We start from the raw sequence: 18,100 nt of genomic DNA on the forward strand, positions 1-18,100 counted from the left end.
GCCTCCTCACTGCTTGCAGGCAACCCCGGACAGCTTAGGCCGGCGGTGCCGCGGCCGGCCGACCGCGACAAGGAGTGGGAACGTGAGAAGGAGCTGGCGAGGCAAAAGGAGCGCGAGCAGGAGAGGGAGTGTGAGCGACAGCGGAGCAGGCCCGACGGCTGGGGGGTACTGGGCGAGGTGCCCGTCTTTTTGCCGGTGCCGCGTGAGTTCCAGGACCCGCTGGTGTATTTAGACACCGTGCGGGAGCAGGCCGAGGATGCCGGCATGTGCCGCGTGGTGCCGCCAGCTGACTGGCGGCCTGAGTGCAAGCTGAGCGAGGAAATGCGCTTTGTGACCACAGTGCAGAGGGTTCACATGCTGGGGCGGCGCTGGGGGCCCAACGTGCAGCGCCTGGCCTGCATTCGAAAGCACCTCAAATCTCAGGGCATTACCATGGACGACACGCCTGTCATTGGTAAGACACACACACACAGACAGGAATACACAATGATCTACTAGTGTGCACAATAATGAAACTATTGTATCTTCCCGACCGTAGAGCTGCACCAACCAAATTTTCGAAGTATACATATACATATGTAAATGTGTATACTTATACATATGTGTATATGTATACATATACATTTGTGAATGTGTATACTTATACATACGTGTATGTGTATACTTATACATATGTGTATGTGTATACTTATAGATATGTGTATGTGTATACTTATACATATGTGTATGTGTATACTTATACATACATGTGTGTGTATACTTATACATATGTGTATGTGTATACTTATACATATGTGTATGTGTATACTTATACATATGTGTATGTGTATACTTATACATACATGTATGTGTATACTTATACATACATGTATGTGTATACTTATACATATGTGTATGTGTATACTTATACATATGTGTATGTGTATACTTATACATATATGTATATGTATACATGTATATGTGTGTATATATATATGTATACCGTATTTTTCGGACTATATTACCGTAAAATATCAAATAATTTTATTTAGCTGGATTGAAGCTGAGATAGGCACCAGCGCCCCCCGCGACCCCAAAGGGAATACGCGGTAGGAAATGGATGGATGGATTATTTAGCTCAAAATATGTGTATGTGTGTGTATATATAATGTTACTTTACATACAGTTAGCCAACCTTTTGTAGCCCAATGCTGCCCCCGATTCAAAACGTTTGGACGCTTATGGTTTAAATATATTATTATTTTTTATTTCTATAACTTGGAGTTGCCCAAATACGATCATGTGCTCCATAAACCTCCCTTTCCAAATAACTCACTTGAGGTGTCTGGTGGGATACGTTCTGGATGTGGACGACCAGTCCACACTTGAATACTTTTAGTGGGCTAGCGATTATCTCCCTTTCCTTGAATCCGGGCATCGAACCAGCGAGTTGTTTGCTGCGTGGCGCCACGGCCGCCCCGGGTGATGACTAAGTGGAGAATCCTATAAAGACGTGCAGTATTTACTACATTTTGGCAAGCTTGCACTCACTTCCCTCTGCGCTTTGTATTGCTATCAACGGAACGCTGCATCCAATGTTTTTATCTCCCAACGTCTTTATAGCCGACAATAACACCAGCAAAGTAGCTGGCACACGGCCCCCACAGGCCACCACTACAATATTTCCCCCAGATTGGCCTGTCACTTTGCGTTTGTCACAATCATGTTGCCACTTTATGAGGCTTTAACAAGCAGCGGTTGAGGACCCAGTGCTACTTTTGTGCTTTTGTGGCCGTAAAAACAACAACTTTATTTCAACATGCTCCTCAGTGTTTTTTAAATGTTATACCTTTTACTCACACGCAGCTGCAAGGGTTAGCACATTGCCATTAGCCAGACCACTCTGGATGCTGCTGAGCCAAATCGAGGATGTTCTTGTTCCAAACGACTTCCCAGCTCATTAAAAACAGTTTTAGTGCAGCAGGTCAAAGGTCAATTGGCCAAAAGAGGAGACCTTTTGTTAAACCTAAAAGCAGATCTCGTGGTGAATGAGATGGTGCTTGGTATACAGTTTTTCTGCAAACATATTCCCACCCCATTCCTGCTCCATCACTGATAACAATATAATGGCAGATTTCTCAAACCTTTCTCAAAAACCTGCTGTTAGTGCTGGGCTTGTAAGCAGATGTACTGGTGGACAGGTGTACACTTTGTGTTTTAAATTAGATTTTTTGCACTACAAAAAATATTATTGAACAATTTATTACCCATGACATTGTTTTAGTACTAAACATGCATTCAATCACTGTGAAATTTGATTTAAGAAAAGTAAATAAATGGATTTAGTGTGAACAGTATTCATAATGGAGCGGCTCTGAATGCTGTGGTTTCCATACAAATATTTTTAATATTTTCCATTTCTATAAAAACATATACATTATATAAAAAATATTATGTTCGACACATGTATGATTTATTTTAATATTGTGCCTTTTCCAGGAATTACTTTCTTCTGACATCTGATTGTCTAATTATTATCCATTGCATTTTCACATTATAATGGGGTTTTGTTTTATAAGTTAAAAAATAAATAAATAAATATATATATATATATATATATATATATATAAATAAATATATACAGACATAGATATTAGTTTTTTTCATAGTTTGGCCGGGGGTGCACCATATTCTCCGGACCGACTTATGTGTGAAATTATTTACACATTACCGTAAAATATCAAATAATAATTTTGATCTCATTCGCGGAAGAGACGAAGAAAATGTCAGCAATCGTCACACACACGTCAACCAATAAGAATTCGATGGGGAAGGGTCATGGCAGAATTGCATTGTGGGTCATGGAATGCTAACTGTTAAATTCTATATTCAACTGCCGTAGCTATTAAAATGGATCATTTCAACGTTGGCGGTAACTAATAAAAACTGAGAAGGGCTGAACAAAAATGGCACCGAAAAGGAAATCATGTACTGCAGATTACAAGCTGGACGTAGTGAAATATGCAGCAGAAAACGACAAGAGGAAGCGGCACATACCTTTGGAGTTGGCAGAGTTGTTTAGAAGCGACATTGAGGAAGAAGATTTCCTCGGATTTAACGATTAAGAGTGACAGATTGTTTGATAAGCGTATCGCATGTTCTATACGTTATAGTTATTTGAATGACTCTTACCATATGTTACGTTAACTTATTAGGCACCTTCTCAGTTGGTTATTTATGCGTCATAATGTACACTTATTCAGCCTGTTGTTCACTATTCCCTATTTATTTTAAATTGCCTTTCAAATTTCTATTCTTGGTGTTGGGTTTTATCAAATAAATTTCCCCCAAAAATGCGACTTAAACCCCGGTATGTGTTTTTTCCCTTCTTTATTATGCATTTTCGGCCGGTGCGACATATACTCCGGCGCGACTTATAATTCGAAAAATACGGTAGATGTTACCATTGAATAACATCGAATCGAGCACAAAAAGTCAAAAAATAAAATAAAACCTTCCAAATAACCATTAAATACATTTATTTACAAACAATACAAAGAAAAGTACTTGAGGTAATTATTTCTACTTAAAAGCAGTGTTTGTGCTCCTCTAGGTTTAACTGGAGTGTGTGATCTAAAAGTTAGGATTGATAATTGGGGTTTTCTTCTTCCAGGTGGTTGTGAAGTGGACCTGGCGCGCTTTTTCCACCTGATCAATGACATGGGCGGCATGCAACAGGTGATGGACCTGAAGAAGTGGACCAAGCTGGCCGACCTCCTCCGCATCCCCAAGTCAGCGCAGGACCGCCTGGCTAAGCTGCAGGAGGCGTACCTGCAGTACCTCATCTCCTACGACTCGCTGGGCGCCGAGGAGCGCCTCCGGCTGCAAGCGGAGGTGCTGCAGGAGAAGAGGCGGCTGGAGTCTCGCCGCGGGCCTCTGGAGGCCCTCTCGGACCCCGCGGCGCCCGGCGCGCTGGCGTTGCCGCGCTACGAGCCCAAGAACGGGCTGGTGGGCGGCGGCGGGTTGGCGGCGGCGTGTCACCAGCGCACTAACGGCGTGTATCAACATCTGAAAGAGCTGGAGGCTCAGGTCAAAGCAGGCCGACGCCGGCTCTTCGCTCAGGAAAAACGCAGCAGAGAGGACAGGGAGGAAGAGGAGAAGGACAACAATGGTGTCCTCAGTGAGCAGCACAAGTGTATTTACAAGGTGAGCACATGGATTACTACTTGGTATTTTTTTCTACCTGTTGCGTATTTTGGATGCTGGGATTCAGTGCGCGTTGGTGTTTGCAGGGGAAGTCCGTGTCGCTGACCAACTTCTTCAGGATAGCACGCAACACCATGACCATGTGCTTCAACAAGGAGCCCGCTGCTACTGAAGTGGAGGTTAGCAAGCACACCTGAGCATCTTCATCCTGTCCATTTCATGCATGCGCTGTTGATCCAAGACGCGCTCTCTGGTCTTGCAGCAAGAGTACTGGCGCATCGTGGAGCAGAGGGACGGCCACGTGGCAGTGCATTGTGGGAAGGTGGACACTAGCACGCACGGAAGTGGATTCCCCACCGGGAAGTCTGAACCTTTTTCAAAGTGAGTCCAGGCTTTCCTCTAATGCTGACAAACATGACCCTGGTGTCTGATGGCGTGTGTCTCTGGTGCCCTCTCTTGTTCAGACACGGATGGAACCTCACTGTCCTCCCCAATAACTCTGGATCCATCCTGAGGCACCTCGGTGCCGTGCCCGGTAAGAACACTCCGCACTTGGCATCATTTTGCATATTTAGATTTGTTTATGAAAGTTTTTTTTTTTTTAGATGGTCTTTGTTAAAGATCGACGGATTATTTGGCATTTTGACATAACAGTGTGAGACAATACGAAGGTCCTGAGCAGTCCTGGGTTCAATCCCGGGCTGGGGATCTTTATGTGTGGAGTTTGCATGTTCTCTCCGTGACTGTGTGGGTACTCCGGCTTTTTCCCACCTCCAAAGACATGCACCTGGGGATAAGTTTATTGGCAACACTAAATTGGCCCTAGTGTGTGAATGTGGGTGTGAATGTTGTCTGTCTATTTGAGTTGGTCCTTCAATGAGGTGGTGACTTGTCCAGGGTGTACACTGCCTTTCGCCCGAATGCAGCTGAGATAGGCGCCAGCGACCCCAAAAGGGATTAGCGGTAGAAAATGGATGGATGGAGTGTGAGACCTTTTTCTGTCGGTATCTGCTTTTCTTTTCTTTTTCTTAAAACAGAACTACACCAGCAGATACAATATTTAGACGTATGGTACCCATATAGATTAATAAAAATACATAAAAGATAGTGAAGTATAATGTAATAAGCACTGCTCAAGCAAGTTCCCTTTTTTCTAGTCAGGTGTAAAAAAATAAATAATTTAAGAACAAAAATGACTCATTGTCAATAATTTTCCACAAATATGTTTTGATAAGGTAATATTTAATCACTTGTGAAAAATCAGCTGCCTTTGCTGCAGCCTTTTCCTCCTTCTAATGTCACCTACAGTACGTCTGCTACCTCTACCTGTTACGGGGAATCCAGTTTTTCTTCTTCTTCTGGCGTCGGCCCCATCCCATTTTACTTGTTTTCGCTACTGCAATGATCAAACTTCCAACCGCGACACTCGGGAGCGCCGCGAGTTTCATGTTTCGTCATTCAATGACATGACAACGCGACAGAAAATATATCTCTGCCAAAAACCCCACCTTTGCGTAAATATCTTGACAAATATGAAATTATACAGGCAAAGAGGATCCGTCTGCAGCTCACACACTCTCATATTTTCTGGGAAAACCCAGGAAGAAATGAAGTCAGCCAGCCTAAGAAATGTCTCAACCATAATCTACGTGAAGGAGCTCTGAATTGATGTTATTAGAATTTTAGAGATCCTCACTTGTAGGGGTGTATACCGAGTACCAGTAATTTCGTACCAGTTCCTAATTAGGTGGGTCCATGAGGGCCATGAAGTTTCTGGACTAACGGTACTGCTATTGGTATTTTTGTTCCAGTTGACCGTCGTAATTAGGACACGCTATCACATCCAGTTCAGCTGCCGCTGCTACATGTTACAGTCCGCTTTGAATAATGATAAATAAGGAAGCAACACCACACACAATTTTTTAACAAACAATATTTCCTCCTTAAAAGTTTTTCAAATCAAACAAGGTGTTTGTTTGAAGTGAACACATAATATAATAATAATTGAATAATATAATAATTTATGGCTTCACGGTGGCAGAGGGGTTGGTGCCTCTGCCTCACAATACGAAGGTCCTGCAGTCCTGGGTTCAATCCCGGGCTCGGGATCTTTCTGTGTGGAGTTTGCATGTTCTCCCCGTGAATGCGTGGGTTCCTTCCGGGTACTCCCACCTCCAAAGACATGCACCTGGGGATAGCTTCATTGGTAACATTAAATTGGCCCTAGTGTGTGAATGTCAGTGTGAGTGTTGTCTGTCTATCTGTGTTGGCCCTGCGATGAGGTGGCGACTTGTCCAGGGTGTACCCCGCCTTCCGCCCGATTGTAGCTGAGATAGGCGCCAGCGACCCCAAAAGGGAATAAGCGGTAGAAAATGGATTGATGGATGGAATAATCCATAAAGTTGCTTTGAAGTAATATAACATTCACTGCCAAGTCTCTGGTTGCCGTCTGACATCATTCCAATGTGGCATTAAAAGACATTTTGCTTAAATGTCAATTCCCGTTGTTACAAATTGCACACCCATATAACATTGCAATTGATTGTATTGATCTATACGATGTATTTGATGTATCATGTAAAACGTCTGTTTTGCACTTGCATGCTATGCATAAATATTATTTCCAGCTGAGTGTAGTTGTAATGAACAGAAAGAGCGTGATGGATCTCTGTGTTCTGTAGAGATGATACCATAACACCTGCATTGGCAAACATACTTGATTTGTTTACCTTGCCTGTTGTGAGAAGTTACAGTACATCCTCTTGGAGGTGTTCCACCTCTTGCACTCATTGAAATACTATTAAAACTGCATTTTTCACATCTTCATTAGCACAGATGACGTATAGCACCGGTGAGAGTACAGGTAAATAGCAATTTCAATAAGGGTATTGCATCGGTAAAGTCTTAACGAAAAACATCACTACTCACGAGGAAATCTTACAATGTATTACATATATTGTATAAAGGCTATCAAATTGATTAGATGGTGAATGATGTAGAGAAATGCCATATTTTTAACAATTTTCCAAAGAGATTTCCAATCTTTTGAAATGCAAATGTTGATGCTTGTCTTAGACATATGTATTGTAATAAAGGTGTTTGCGAAGTCCCCTGATGTTGTTTGCTGCGAAATTAACCACACTAGCGCCACATTAAACATTTCGTTGCTACTTACGTCCCTTTTCTCAAAAATCAAGTTTTAAAAACAACCTAAAGTTTTGTCTGGCTATTTGCTGATGTATACTATTCATGTTTAAACACATTTGACTGCAAATTAAAATTGGTTCCAAATATCAGTCATTAGCCGTGTTGACTAGTAATCATCGGTATCGGCCCTGAAAAAAACATAACGGTTGAGCTTTGGCTTTGTGTGGATATAATAACTACATTTACTTTCACACATGAAGTATTTTTTAGAAGTTTAGTCTTAACTTTACATTGACATGCAATATGTATTTTTCCTGGAAGCAGTGATGATACTTTTGGGACTTTTTTTTAGCCTTCTGATTGGCTAAAATAACCTTAAGCCACCTGTTGCATTTTTACATAAATATTTATATGTAAATGATTGTTTTTTTCAGTTGGGTGAATAGTTTGAATGTGCAAACAACCTAAAATCACCATTACGTAAATGTATTTGAAATAAATGCAAATATACAAATCAGTGAAAAACATTTTAATTGTATGGATTCCCAGTACTTCCTGTAAACATGTTGTTTTCATCTCTGCCTGCAGGGGTAACTATTCCCTGGCTTAACGTTGGTATGGTCTTTTCTACCTCATGTTGGTCTCGAGACCAAAATCGCCTTCCATATATCGATTACCTACACACTGGTGCTGATTGCATTTGGTAAGTGGGTCACACTCTTCCTCATTCATGTCGTTATTGTACTTGAAGTCTAACTAACTTCAGCTGTATCCAATGTGTCCTCCTGCAGGTATTCTGTCCCTGCTGAGGAGAAGTCCAAGCTGGACAAGGTGGTCCATACACTGCTGCAGGCTAACGGGACCCCAGGACTAGAAATGTTGGAGAAGAACATCATGGTCAGTGTGTAGATACAGCAATAATGATTTTTGCTGTTTCGTTGTTACAATGTATACATTCTAACACATTTAGATAGACCGATTTTATATATATATATATATATATTTATATTGAATATGTATACATGCATATAAACACATATATACTTTTATTATAGAATATATTTATGTATGCATGTATATATACATATATGCATTTATATATACACATACATATATGTATATACACATGCAGTTGGGCAAAAAAGTATTTAGGCAGCCACCGATATTCAAGTTCTCCCACTTAAAATGATGACAGAGGTCTGTAATTTTCATCATAGGTACACTTCAACTGTGAGATACAGAATGTGAAAAAAATATCCAGGAATTCACATTGTAGGAATTTTGAATAATTTATTTGTAAATTATGGTGGAAAATAAGTATTTGGTCAACCATTCAAAGCTCTCACCAATGGAAGGAGGTTTTGGCTCAAAATCTCACAATGCATGGCCCTATTTTGGTTTCATCTGACCACATGACATTCTCCCAATCCTCTGCTGTATCATCCATGTATCCATTTTGGTATAAACCTAACTCGTCGTGTTTGGAGGAAGAAGAATACTGAGTTGCATCCCAAGAACACCATCTACTGTAAAGCATGGGGGTGGAAACATCATGCTTTGGGGCTGTTTTTCTGCTAAGAGGACAGGACGATTGATACGTGTTAAGGAAAGAATGAATGGGGCCATGTATCGTGATATTTTGAGCCAAAACCTCTTTCCATCAGTGAGAGCTTTGAATGGTTGACCAAATACTTATTTTCCACCATAATTTACAAATAAATTACAATGTGAATTCCTGGATTTTTTTTTGCCACATTCTGTCTCTCACAGTTGAAGTGTACTATGATAAAAATTACAGACCTCTGTCATCATTTTAAGTGGGAGAACTTGCACAATCGGTGGCTGACTAAATACTTTTTTGCCCCACTGTATGTATATCTACATATATACTGTGTGTGTATGTACATATGTATATTAGGGATGTCAAACAAATTGATTTTCAGATCAATCGCGATTCTTATTTGTAACAATTCTTAATAAATTCAAAACCATGTTTTTAGTACTTATTTCTTATGTATTTAAATCTGTCCTATCCAGCCACTCAGGCAAATCCTATAGTTGATGTACTGTAGATGCCCATAGCTGCTGTACTGATTTATTTTAGAAAAGAAGTGTGGGATACTTATCTTGTTGCCTTATTTGTATTTGACTTTAGTAAATGCTCGGGAAGCATTTTTTAAAACAAAACCCATCAATGTCAGGTTGTGACGTTGATGTTTAATTTGTGTTGTAGACTATTAGTTGGGAAATTATCAAATTTCAATGTCAAACCAACGTCACAACCAGACATTGAATAAATGTCGTCAAAAGTGTCAACGTTATATTTGTGTTGTAGAATATTAGTTGAAAAATGACCAAAATTTAAAGTTCAAATCTACGTCACAACCTGACGTCAACATTGTATTTGTGTTGTAAAATATTGGTTGGGAAATGACCAAATTTCGATGTCAAATCAACATCACAATCTGACATTGAATCAACGTCAAAAAGCATGTTTTTTCAACGTTGTATTTGTCTTGTAGAATATTGGTTGAGAAATGACCAAATTTCCATGGTCAAATCAACGTCGCAACCTGACATTGAATCAACGTCAAAAGCCTGTTATATCCAGACATTGAATCAACGTCAAAAGCATGTTATATTTGTGTTGTCATTGTGGGGCGGCATAGCTCGGTTGGTAGAGTGGCTGTGCCAGCAACTTGAGGGTTGCAGATTCGATTCCCGCTTGTGCCATCCTAGTTACTGCCGTTGTGTCCTTGGGCAAGACACTTTACCCACCTGTTCCCAGTGCCACCCACACTGGTTTAAATGTAACTTAGATATTGGGTTTCACTATGTAAAGCGCTTTGAGTCACTTGAGAAAAAGCGCTATATAAATATAATTCACTTCATTTTATTTTACATAATACAGAAATTGATCAAAGCCATTCATTTATTTAGTGGAGGAATGTAGTTAAAAAATTGTGGACTTTGAATCGAGAATCGATTGTAAAGCAAATCATGTGGTGCCCAAGGATTTAACAGCCCTAATGTATATATATGTATATACAGAATGTGTGTGTGTATATATACACGTGTATGTATATAAATACACACATATACATATAATGTTTGTGTCTACATAATATCAAATTGCAGACATGAGAACAGTTTTTTATTTTTCTCTAGATTTCTCCAGAGGTGCTGTGCCGCGAGGGCATCAAGGTTCACCGCACGGTCCAGCGTAGCGGCCAGTTTGTGGTCTGCTTCCCTGGCGCCTTCGTGTCCAAAGTGTGCTGCGGTTACAGCGTGTCTGAGACGGTGCACTTTGCCACACCACACTGGATGAACCTGGGATACCAGGCGGCAAAGGTCAGAACATTGTATTTTCCCCTCTTTTGCATTGCCAGACTTTAAATCACTGCTCTATTGTGGCCAGTTGTTGCGACTACAGTCTGATTTAGTAATATAATAAACATGCATTCATGATTAGCTTTCAGTAACTCTCTTGCGATAGCTTCACAACACTGCCCCCTTGTGGTTCATTGGTGCCACATGTAATGTAATGTAGGAAACAACAGTATTCCCTTGTGGACAGATGGTGCCAGTGTCATGGTGTCGAGAAAAGAATGACTTAAAGGGGCTTTTTGCAGCTTGGTCAAAGTTATGTTATTTTAAACCCAAAATATAACATAATTTTAGTAATCGAAAATATTCAGAAGATGTCTGTATTCTTCACAATTACCAACTATAGTGATTGAGAATTGATTGTGGGTTTGAGCGATTTGTTTGGTGTTCAGGCTTGTCACTCACTGCTGTGAGTAGAGGCACAGTTATTATGTTTAAAAGAGCGTGTATAATGCTCACAACACTTTGAGAGAACCCAAGCATTCACGGGGAGAACATGCAAACTCCACACAGAAAGATCCAGAGCCCGGGATTGAACCCCAGACTACTCAGGACCTTCGTATTGTGAGGCCGACGCACTAACCCCTCTTCCACCATGGCATACCATTTAAACCTTAATATTATCCAACATTTCCACAAATATATGATCACACTTTCCAAACTGTCTTTTTGTTAAAATAATTAAATGTCTGCTTCCCGCAAAGCCAGTTAGTTCTCCATCAAACTGAGTTGTCAGTTGTTTTTTTGCATTAAAGCTAGAATTGTTGTTTTTACGGTGTATTACTGTAAATGGAAAACAGTTCCACATTTTTTAGGGGAAAAAAAAGTGTCAGCTCATTTGCCAGAATAAAAAAAACTGGTACCGTACTCGTTTTTCATTGACAGTAATATGTTGTTAAAAAACAAACAAAAAAAACACTTTACATTTATTTTACAGTAAAATTCTGACGATTAAGCTGCCGCGGCGTGGGGGGTTTTCCTAAAAAAAAAACCCACAGTGGTACTGTTTCCACTTAGCGTAATTTGTTGTAAAAAAAACAAAAAACTTTTTGCAGAATGGAAATATTTATCCAATATATTAATGCATAAGCAAAGTCATATCATTTGCTGTTTCAAGCGGCCCACTGCCTTAAAGGCCTACTGAAATGACATTTTCTTATTTAAACGGGGATAGCAGGTCCATTCTATGTGTCATACTTTATCATTTTATCAAATATTGCCATATTTTTGCTGAAAGGATTTAGGAGAGAACATCAACGATAAAGTTCACAACTTTCGGTGTTAAGACAAAAGCCCTGCTTTTTCCGGAAGTCGCAGACGATGACGTCACATGTTTGATGGCTCCTCACTTATTCACATTGTTTATGATGGGAGCCTCCAACAAAAAGTGCTATTCGGACCGGGAAAATGACAATTTCCCCATTAATTTGAGCGAGGATGAAAGATTCGTGTTTGAGGATATTGATAGCGACAGACTAGAAAAAAAAAAAAAGTTCAAAAAACAACAAACGCGATTGTATTGGGACGGAGTCCGATGTTTTTAGACACATTTATTAGGATAATTCTGGGAGATCCCTTATCTTTCTATTGTGTTGCTAGTGTTTTAGTGAGTTAAATAGTACCTGATAGTCGGAGGTGTGTCTCCACGGGTGTCTTGACGCCAGTGTCTCAGGGGAGTTGACGGCAGCTATGGACGGCACAAGCTCAGATTTTCTCCGGTAAGAAGCGACTTTTTAACCACAATTTTCTCACCGAAACCTGCTCGTTGACATTCCATTCCGTAAGTGATTTATTTTATATGCTAGGCTAAGCCACAGCGCCTCATATGTTTTTTTTTTTTTGTAAACTGAATTTAATATGGAAAAACATGAAAAAAAAAAGTATTTTCTGATCCATAGTAAAGTTTCACCTCCAGGAATTTTAAACAAGTAATCACCGTGTGTTTGTGTGGCTAAAGGCTAAAGCTTCCTAACTCCATCTTTCTGCTGTGACTTCTCCAATATTAATTGAACAAAATGCAAAAGATTCAGCAACACAGATGTCCAAAAAACTGTGTAATTATGCCGTTAAAGCTGACGACATTTATCTGTGTGTGTGCGTAGCGCTCATACATCCTAAAAACCCGTGACATCTTGCGTACGCGTCATTACACGACTTTTTCAAGACGAAACTCCCGGGAAATTTAAAATTGCAATTTAGTAAACTAAAAAGGCCGTATTGGCATGTGTTGCAATGTTAATATTTCATCGTTGATATATAAACTATCAGACTGCGTGGTGGGTAGTAGTGGGTTTCAGTAGACCTTTAACTGGCATGTGGCCCTCATTAGCCCCCCCAGCACTACTTCATCTTTATATTACTTTGACATTCGCTATAACCGTTTTCTTTATTTGGAATACACTCTTTGATGTGTAATCAGAATGAAAGAAAAGTAGTTTCCCCTGCATTGGAGCCTTCACAACACTGTCCTCTTGTGGCCATGTGGTGTTACAGCATGTTACCGGCACAGAAGCCAGTAAATGTCCATCATGTGCTTCCGCATGTATTATTTTGAAGATGAATACTCAAAGTATATTTTAGTGGTTGCAAGTGTGTACGTGTGCAAACAGGACCTGAAGTGTCGCCGCATAGCCAAACCTTTTTCCATGGAGAAGCTGCTCTACCAGATCGCCACGGCCGAGTCCAAGCGGGACAACGGCCTCCTCCTCACCACCATCTCCGCCCTTCTCAGAGACCTCAGGTGGGTTGACACACCGCCTCCATCCTACTCGCCATCTCGCCGCTGTCCTCATGTTGTCTATCATGGCGTCCCTCAGGAACATAGAGATGCACCAGCGGCAGGAACTTTACAAGGCGGGCCTCCTCTCTACAGCCCGCTACGGCGCCCACGATGGCGGCGAGGGGCGCAAGAAGCCTCGCGGTAAGTGGATAGCGCTGGAGTCTTCGGAGAGACGCTGCCAGATCTGCCAGGACCTCTGCTACTTGTCCATGGTGAGCACCGAACAACTGTGACAGCTGCACTTGAGCGCCTCGTCAGCGTGACACAGACATGTGACCTTGTGTGTGTGTGTGTGTGTGTGTGTGTGTGTATGTTGGCAGGTGGTCCAGGAAACCGACAACGTGGTCTTCTGTCTGGAGTGTGCACTGCGCTACGTGGAGAAACACAAGTCTTGCAGAGGCCTCAAGATGATGTATCGCTATGACGAGGTGGGTCTCCCTTTCTCTCATTAATCATTTTTTTAAATGTATATTAAAAAAAAGTGGATCTGTGTGCAAATACTAAGTTTAAATACAACGAAAGCTGCAAGCAGCGTTGGTCGGGGCCCGCTTTGCCTGCTGCCCCTGCGACCCAAACCCGGATAAGCATTAGAAGATGCATGGATAGTAGTAGCTGCCATGAGCAAACAGGTAGACTTACCTACTCGGCGTAACATCGACACACTGGCAAAAATGAAATTTTTTTAGGAAAATGTTGTTTTGAAGGGGTTTTTGCCATCTTCCTGATGATTTTTGCTGAAGGAAGGTTTTTGTTTCATGTCTGTACGACAGTTCGCCAGTCCAGATGTGTGTGTAAGGGCTTTTAAGGGCTTCACGGTGGCAGAGGGGTTAGTGCGTCTGCCTCACAATACGAAGTTCCTGCAATCCTGGGTTCAAATCCAGGCTCGGGATCTTTCTGTGTGGAGTTTGCATGTTCTCCCTGTGAATGCGTGGGTTCCCTCCGGGTACTCCGGCTTCCTCCCACCTCCAAAGACATGCACCTGGGGATAGGTTGATTGGCAACACTAAATTGGCCCTAGTGTGTGAATGTGAGTGTGAATGTTGTCTGTCTATCTGTGTTGGCCTTGCGATGAGGTGGCGACTTGTCCAGGGTGTACCCTGCCTTCCGCCCGATTGTAGCTGAGATAGGCGCCAGCGCCCCCCGCGACCCCGAAAGGGAATAAGCGGTAGAAAATGGATGGTCTGTACGACATTCCTAACGGAAGTTACAAGTAGTTTTGTCAGGTTTTTTTTCCTAGGAGGCGCTAGAGCGCAATTTTTATTTTTGGGGTTTGGTTTTTTATTAGATGGCAATTTTCGCCAGTCCTGATGTGTGTGTAAAATTTGGTGAGCTTTGAAGCATGTTAAGGGGGTTAAATTACAGCTCAGCGTTTGTGGATGTTGTTGATAAATGGCTTTCGCTTTGTATAGTAGAGCTATAACTTGCACTTTGAAGCATTTTAAGGGGGTCAAATTACAGCTCAAAGAGGCAAAAATGACATTTTTTATGAAACTTTGCAAAGCGGTTCTTTGAAGGAGTGTAAAATCAAAACCGGAGCAGTTATTAAAACTCTTTTGATAACTTTTAATCAGAAGGGTTCAATCTCTCTCCTGTGCGAGTTTGAAGCCGACACACCAAACGCGCTCAGAGGAGATAATGTTTGAAAAAAGGTGACGGGTTTTTACAAAACCTTTGTTTTGGAGGGGTAATTGCCAACTTCCTATTGATTTTTGCTGAATAATGTCAATTACTAAAATGTAGGTCTAAGTGAGACCTACATAGAGGTTTTTGTTTCATGTCTCTCCAACATTCCTACCGGAAGTTACAAGCAGTTTTTTCTGTGTTTTATTCCAAAATTGTGCCAAAGCGCAATTTTGAGTTTTGGGGTTTTTGTTTTTTTTATTAGATCACAATTTTCCTCAGTCCTGATGTGTGTGTCCAGTTTGGTGAGTTTTGAAGCATTTTAAGGGGGACAAATTACAGCTCAAAGAGGCAAAAATAACATTTTTTAGGAAAATTTTGTTTCGAAGGGCTTTTTGTTGATTTTTGCCCTGGAAGGTAAAATTATGAAATGTAGGTCTAAGTCAGTCCTACATAGAGGTTTGTGTTTCATGTCTCCACAACATTGTTAACGGAAGTTACAAGCAGTCTGTTTTTTTTTTTTTTCTAGGGGGCACTGGAGCGCAATTTTTATTCTTGGGGTTTGGTTGCTTAATAAGTTGGGAAGGTTTGCCATACCGATGTGTGTGTGAAATTTGGTGAGTTTTGAAGCATTTTAAGGGGGACAAATTACAGCTCAAAGAGGCAAAAATAACATTTTTTAGGAAAATTTTGTTTCGAAGGGGTTTTTGTCAACTTTTTGTTGATTTTTGCCCTGGAAGGTAAAATTATGAATTGTAGGTCTAAGTCAGTCCCACATAGAGGTTTTTGTTTCATGTCTCCACAACATTGTTAACGGAAGTTACAAGCAGTCTGTTTTTTTTTTTTTCTAGGGGGCGCTAGAGCGCAATTTTTATTCTTGGGGTTTGGTTGCTTAATAAGTTGGGAAGGTTTGCCATACCGATGTGTGTGTGAAATTTGGTGAGTTTTGAAGCATGTTAAGGGGGACAAATCATGGCGCGAAGGTGCGGAATACGAAATACAATAGGTACAATAGGGACAGATAGGGTCCCTAATAATAATAATAAAGAATAATAAAACCTTACAGATTTAATAGGTCCTTTGTCCCATTGTAAAAGGACTCCTGCTGGGATTCCTTTTACAATGGGCCATGCGGGCCCTAATAAGACTTAAGTCGTATAAAAACAATGATGATGATGTACAATGTGTGTACGAACAATGTTTGATTTTTCTTTCAGGAGCAAATCAACAACCTGGTGAACCAGGTGTGTGGGCGGGCCATGTTGAAGGGCGGCGGTGGGGGCGGAGTCATCATGGGAACAGTAGGGGGCGAGGCCTGCATCAGCATCAGCCCATCAGCCAAAGCCTCGCCGGCCAGGCGGGCAGCCCGTAAACGCGGCACCATGGAGGTGTCGCTGGCACGCCTGTCCTCCACTCACATGCCCAAGGCCGCCACTGTCTCCTGAAACCCCCCCATAGCAGCCCCCCCCCCCCCCCCCCCCCCGACACAGAATAACTCACCCAAAATATTGATCGTATGACCATATAAGGAGCAAAGCAAGATGTGGTTTTGCACTAGTGTGAAAGAGTTTTCACTTTTTTTTTCTTTTAAATTGACCCCCGCTACTTTTTGTCCCCCCCCCCCCCCCCCCCCCCCACACACACACCCAACTGATATGGTGAAAATAAATATTTCTAATTAGATTTTTTTGTCCCCAACAGAAAAACGTGACATAAGTCCTTACCCAAGGTTTGTTTTTAGAATCTGTTTTTTTGATGCGTTATCACTTTGACACCAGAGGGGGCGCTGTAGTAGCCATGCCAGTTGAAACAAAACTTTCATTACTGTTGGTGGTTTTTCCTCATTCATCTTCATCTCTTTTTTTTTTTTTTTTTTGGAACATGTTTAGCTTCCTTTTCCACTTGATATTAATGTTCTTTTAAGCAAGTTGGGGGGTTAGCGGCCACTTGACTTCCTGGTGGACGGTGCAGATCCACCATAGTTGTTACTGTGCAAGCTCACTTCTCTTCAAACAACAATGTGGAGCCAGTTAACCATTTAGCATTAGCCGCCAGCTCAAGCTTGCCCCGCAACCCTTTTTTTTTTTCATAATCTTTTTCTGGTTGGAGAAGTGCAATCGTGTTAACATTCCATTCTTCCAGTCCTCTTGTTTCACCCGTCAACATTAATATTATTATTATTATGAAGTGTGTTTTTTTTTTTTAACTTTATTAAGTAGAGCCACTAGTTTAAAATGTGAACTTTGTTTTATTACTTTGGGTTTTTTCTTCTTTTCTTCTAGAAACAAAACTTTGTACATAATTCTGTAAATTTCTCTACATACTTGAGCCTTTCGGTGGGTGGGCGGGGGGGTTTAGGAAAGAGGAAGATAGTGATGATGATGATGATGATGAAGAAAAAGCCTTACATTTTCCCTTTCTTCATCCGTGTGACGCTGACAGGGTCGCTCCGGTGTACAGAAATAAAACGTTTAAGTGCTGCTTATATCAATAATAAGAAATAAGACGACTGCCACCCCCCCCCAATTTTTCTTTGTTAGCTTTACTTTTGTCAAGAAAAGGGAAAAGGAGGAGGAAAAAGAGGCTGAGAAGGTGGTGTTGCACTGAGCTTGCTGGTGTTTGATTGTCCAGGACAAATCCTCCAAAACCCACTTTGTCAGCGCGCGCAGACTGAAACTCTTTGGGGACTATTTAAGGAGACGCACACGTCGGCCATTTTCAACGTGACACAAAAAAGTGGTCGACTTTTTAATGGCCTTAACGTTTTCTTGTGTTCTTCTTCTTATCCGGCTGCTTTTTGTTTTCCCGTTCCTTTTTCTACCAAGTGCTCGCTGACAAGTGAGTCTCTTAATTTATTGGTGCCGCCTCCCGCAAAGAGTCTCTTGTTGGTTACACACTTTTTTACTATTTTGCAGTTTGTACTTTTAAGGTTGAAAAAAATAAAAACTTGCCGACAATTCACTGTCAACATTTTGCAAGCTG

At 41.2% G+C, this 18,100-nt stretch overlaps 1 protein-coding gene across 5 annotated transcripts in view; it reads left to right on the forward strand.

The window, feature by feature from the left end:
• The window catches only part of jarid2b (jumonji and AT-rich interaction domain containing 2b), a 228,595-nt gene extending 210,495 nt beyond the window's left edge, over positions 1-18,100 (forward strand). For all 5 annotated transcript variants that reach the window (XM_061908483.1, XM_061908487.1, XM_061908484.1 and 2 more), the window contains 12 exons: positions 1-454; positions 3,653-4,185; positions 4,272-4,364; positions 4,448-4,566; positions 4,650-4,720; positions 7,921-8,035; positions 8,124-8,229; positions 10,501-10,683; positions 13,329-13,459; positions 13,536-13,710; positions 13,819-13,926; positions 16,336-18,100. The exon at positions 1-454 is cut by the window's left edge and continues 918 nt beyond it. In XM_061908483.1, the coding sequence (XP_061764467.1) occupies positions 1-454; positions 3,653-4,185; positions 4,272-4,364; positions 4,448-4,566; positions 4,650-4,720; positions 7,921-8,035; positions 8,124-8,229; positions 10,501-10,683; positions 13,329-13,459; positions 13,536-13,710; positions 13,819-13,926; positions 16,336-16,563 (2,316 nt within the window). In that variant the 3' untranslated portion in view covers positions 16,564-18,100. The remainder of the gene's footprint in view (positions 455-3,652; positions 4,186-4,271; positions 4,365-4,447; positions 4,567-4,649; positions 4,721-7,920; positions 8,036-8,123; positions 8,230-10,500; positions 10,684-13,328; positions 13,460-13,535; positions 13,711-13,818; positions 13,927-16,335) is intronic.

This window comes from Nerophis ophidion, linkage group LG08, assembly GCF_033978795.1.
Source record: "Nerophis ophidion isolate RoL-2023_Sa linkage group LG08, RoL_Noph_v1.0, whole genome shotgun sequence".
NCBI classification, from domain to species: Eukaryota; Metazoa; Chordata; class Actinopteri; order Syngnathiformes; family Syngnathidae; genus Nerophis; species Nerophis ophidion.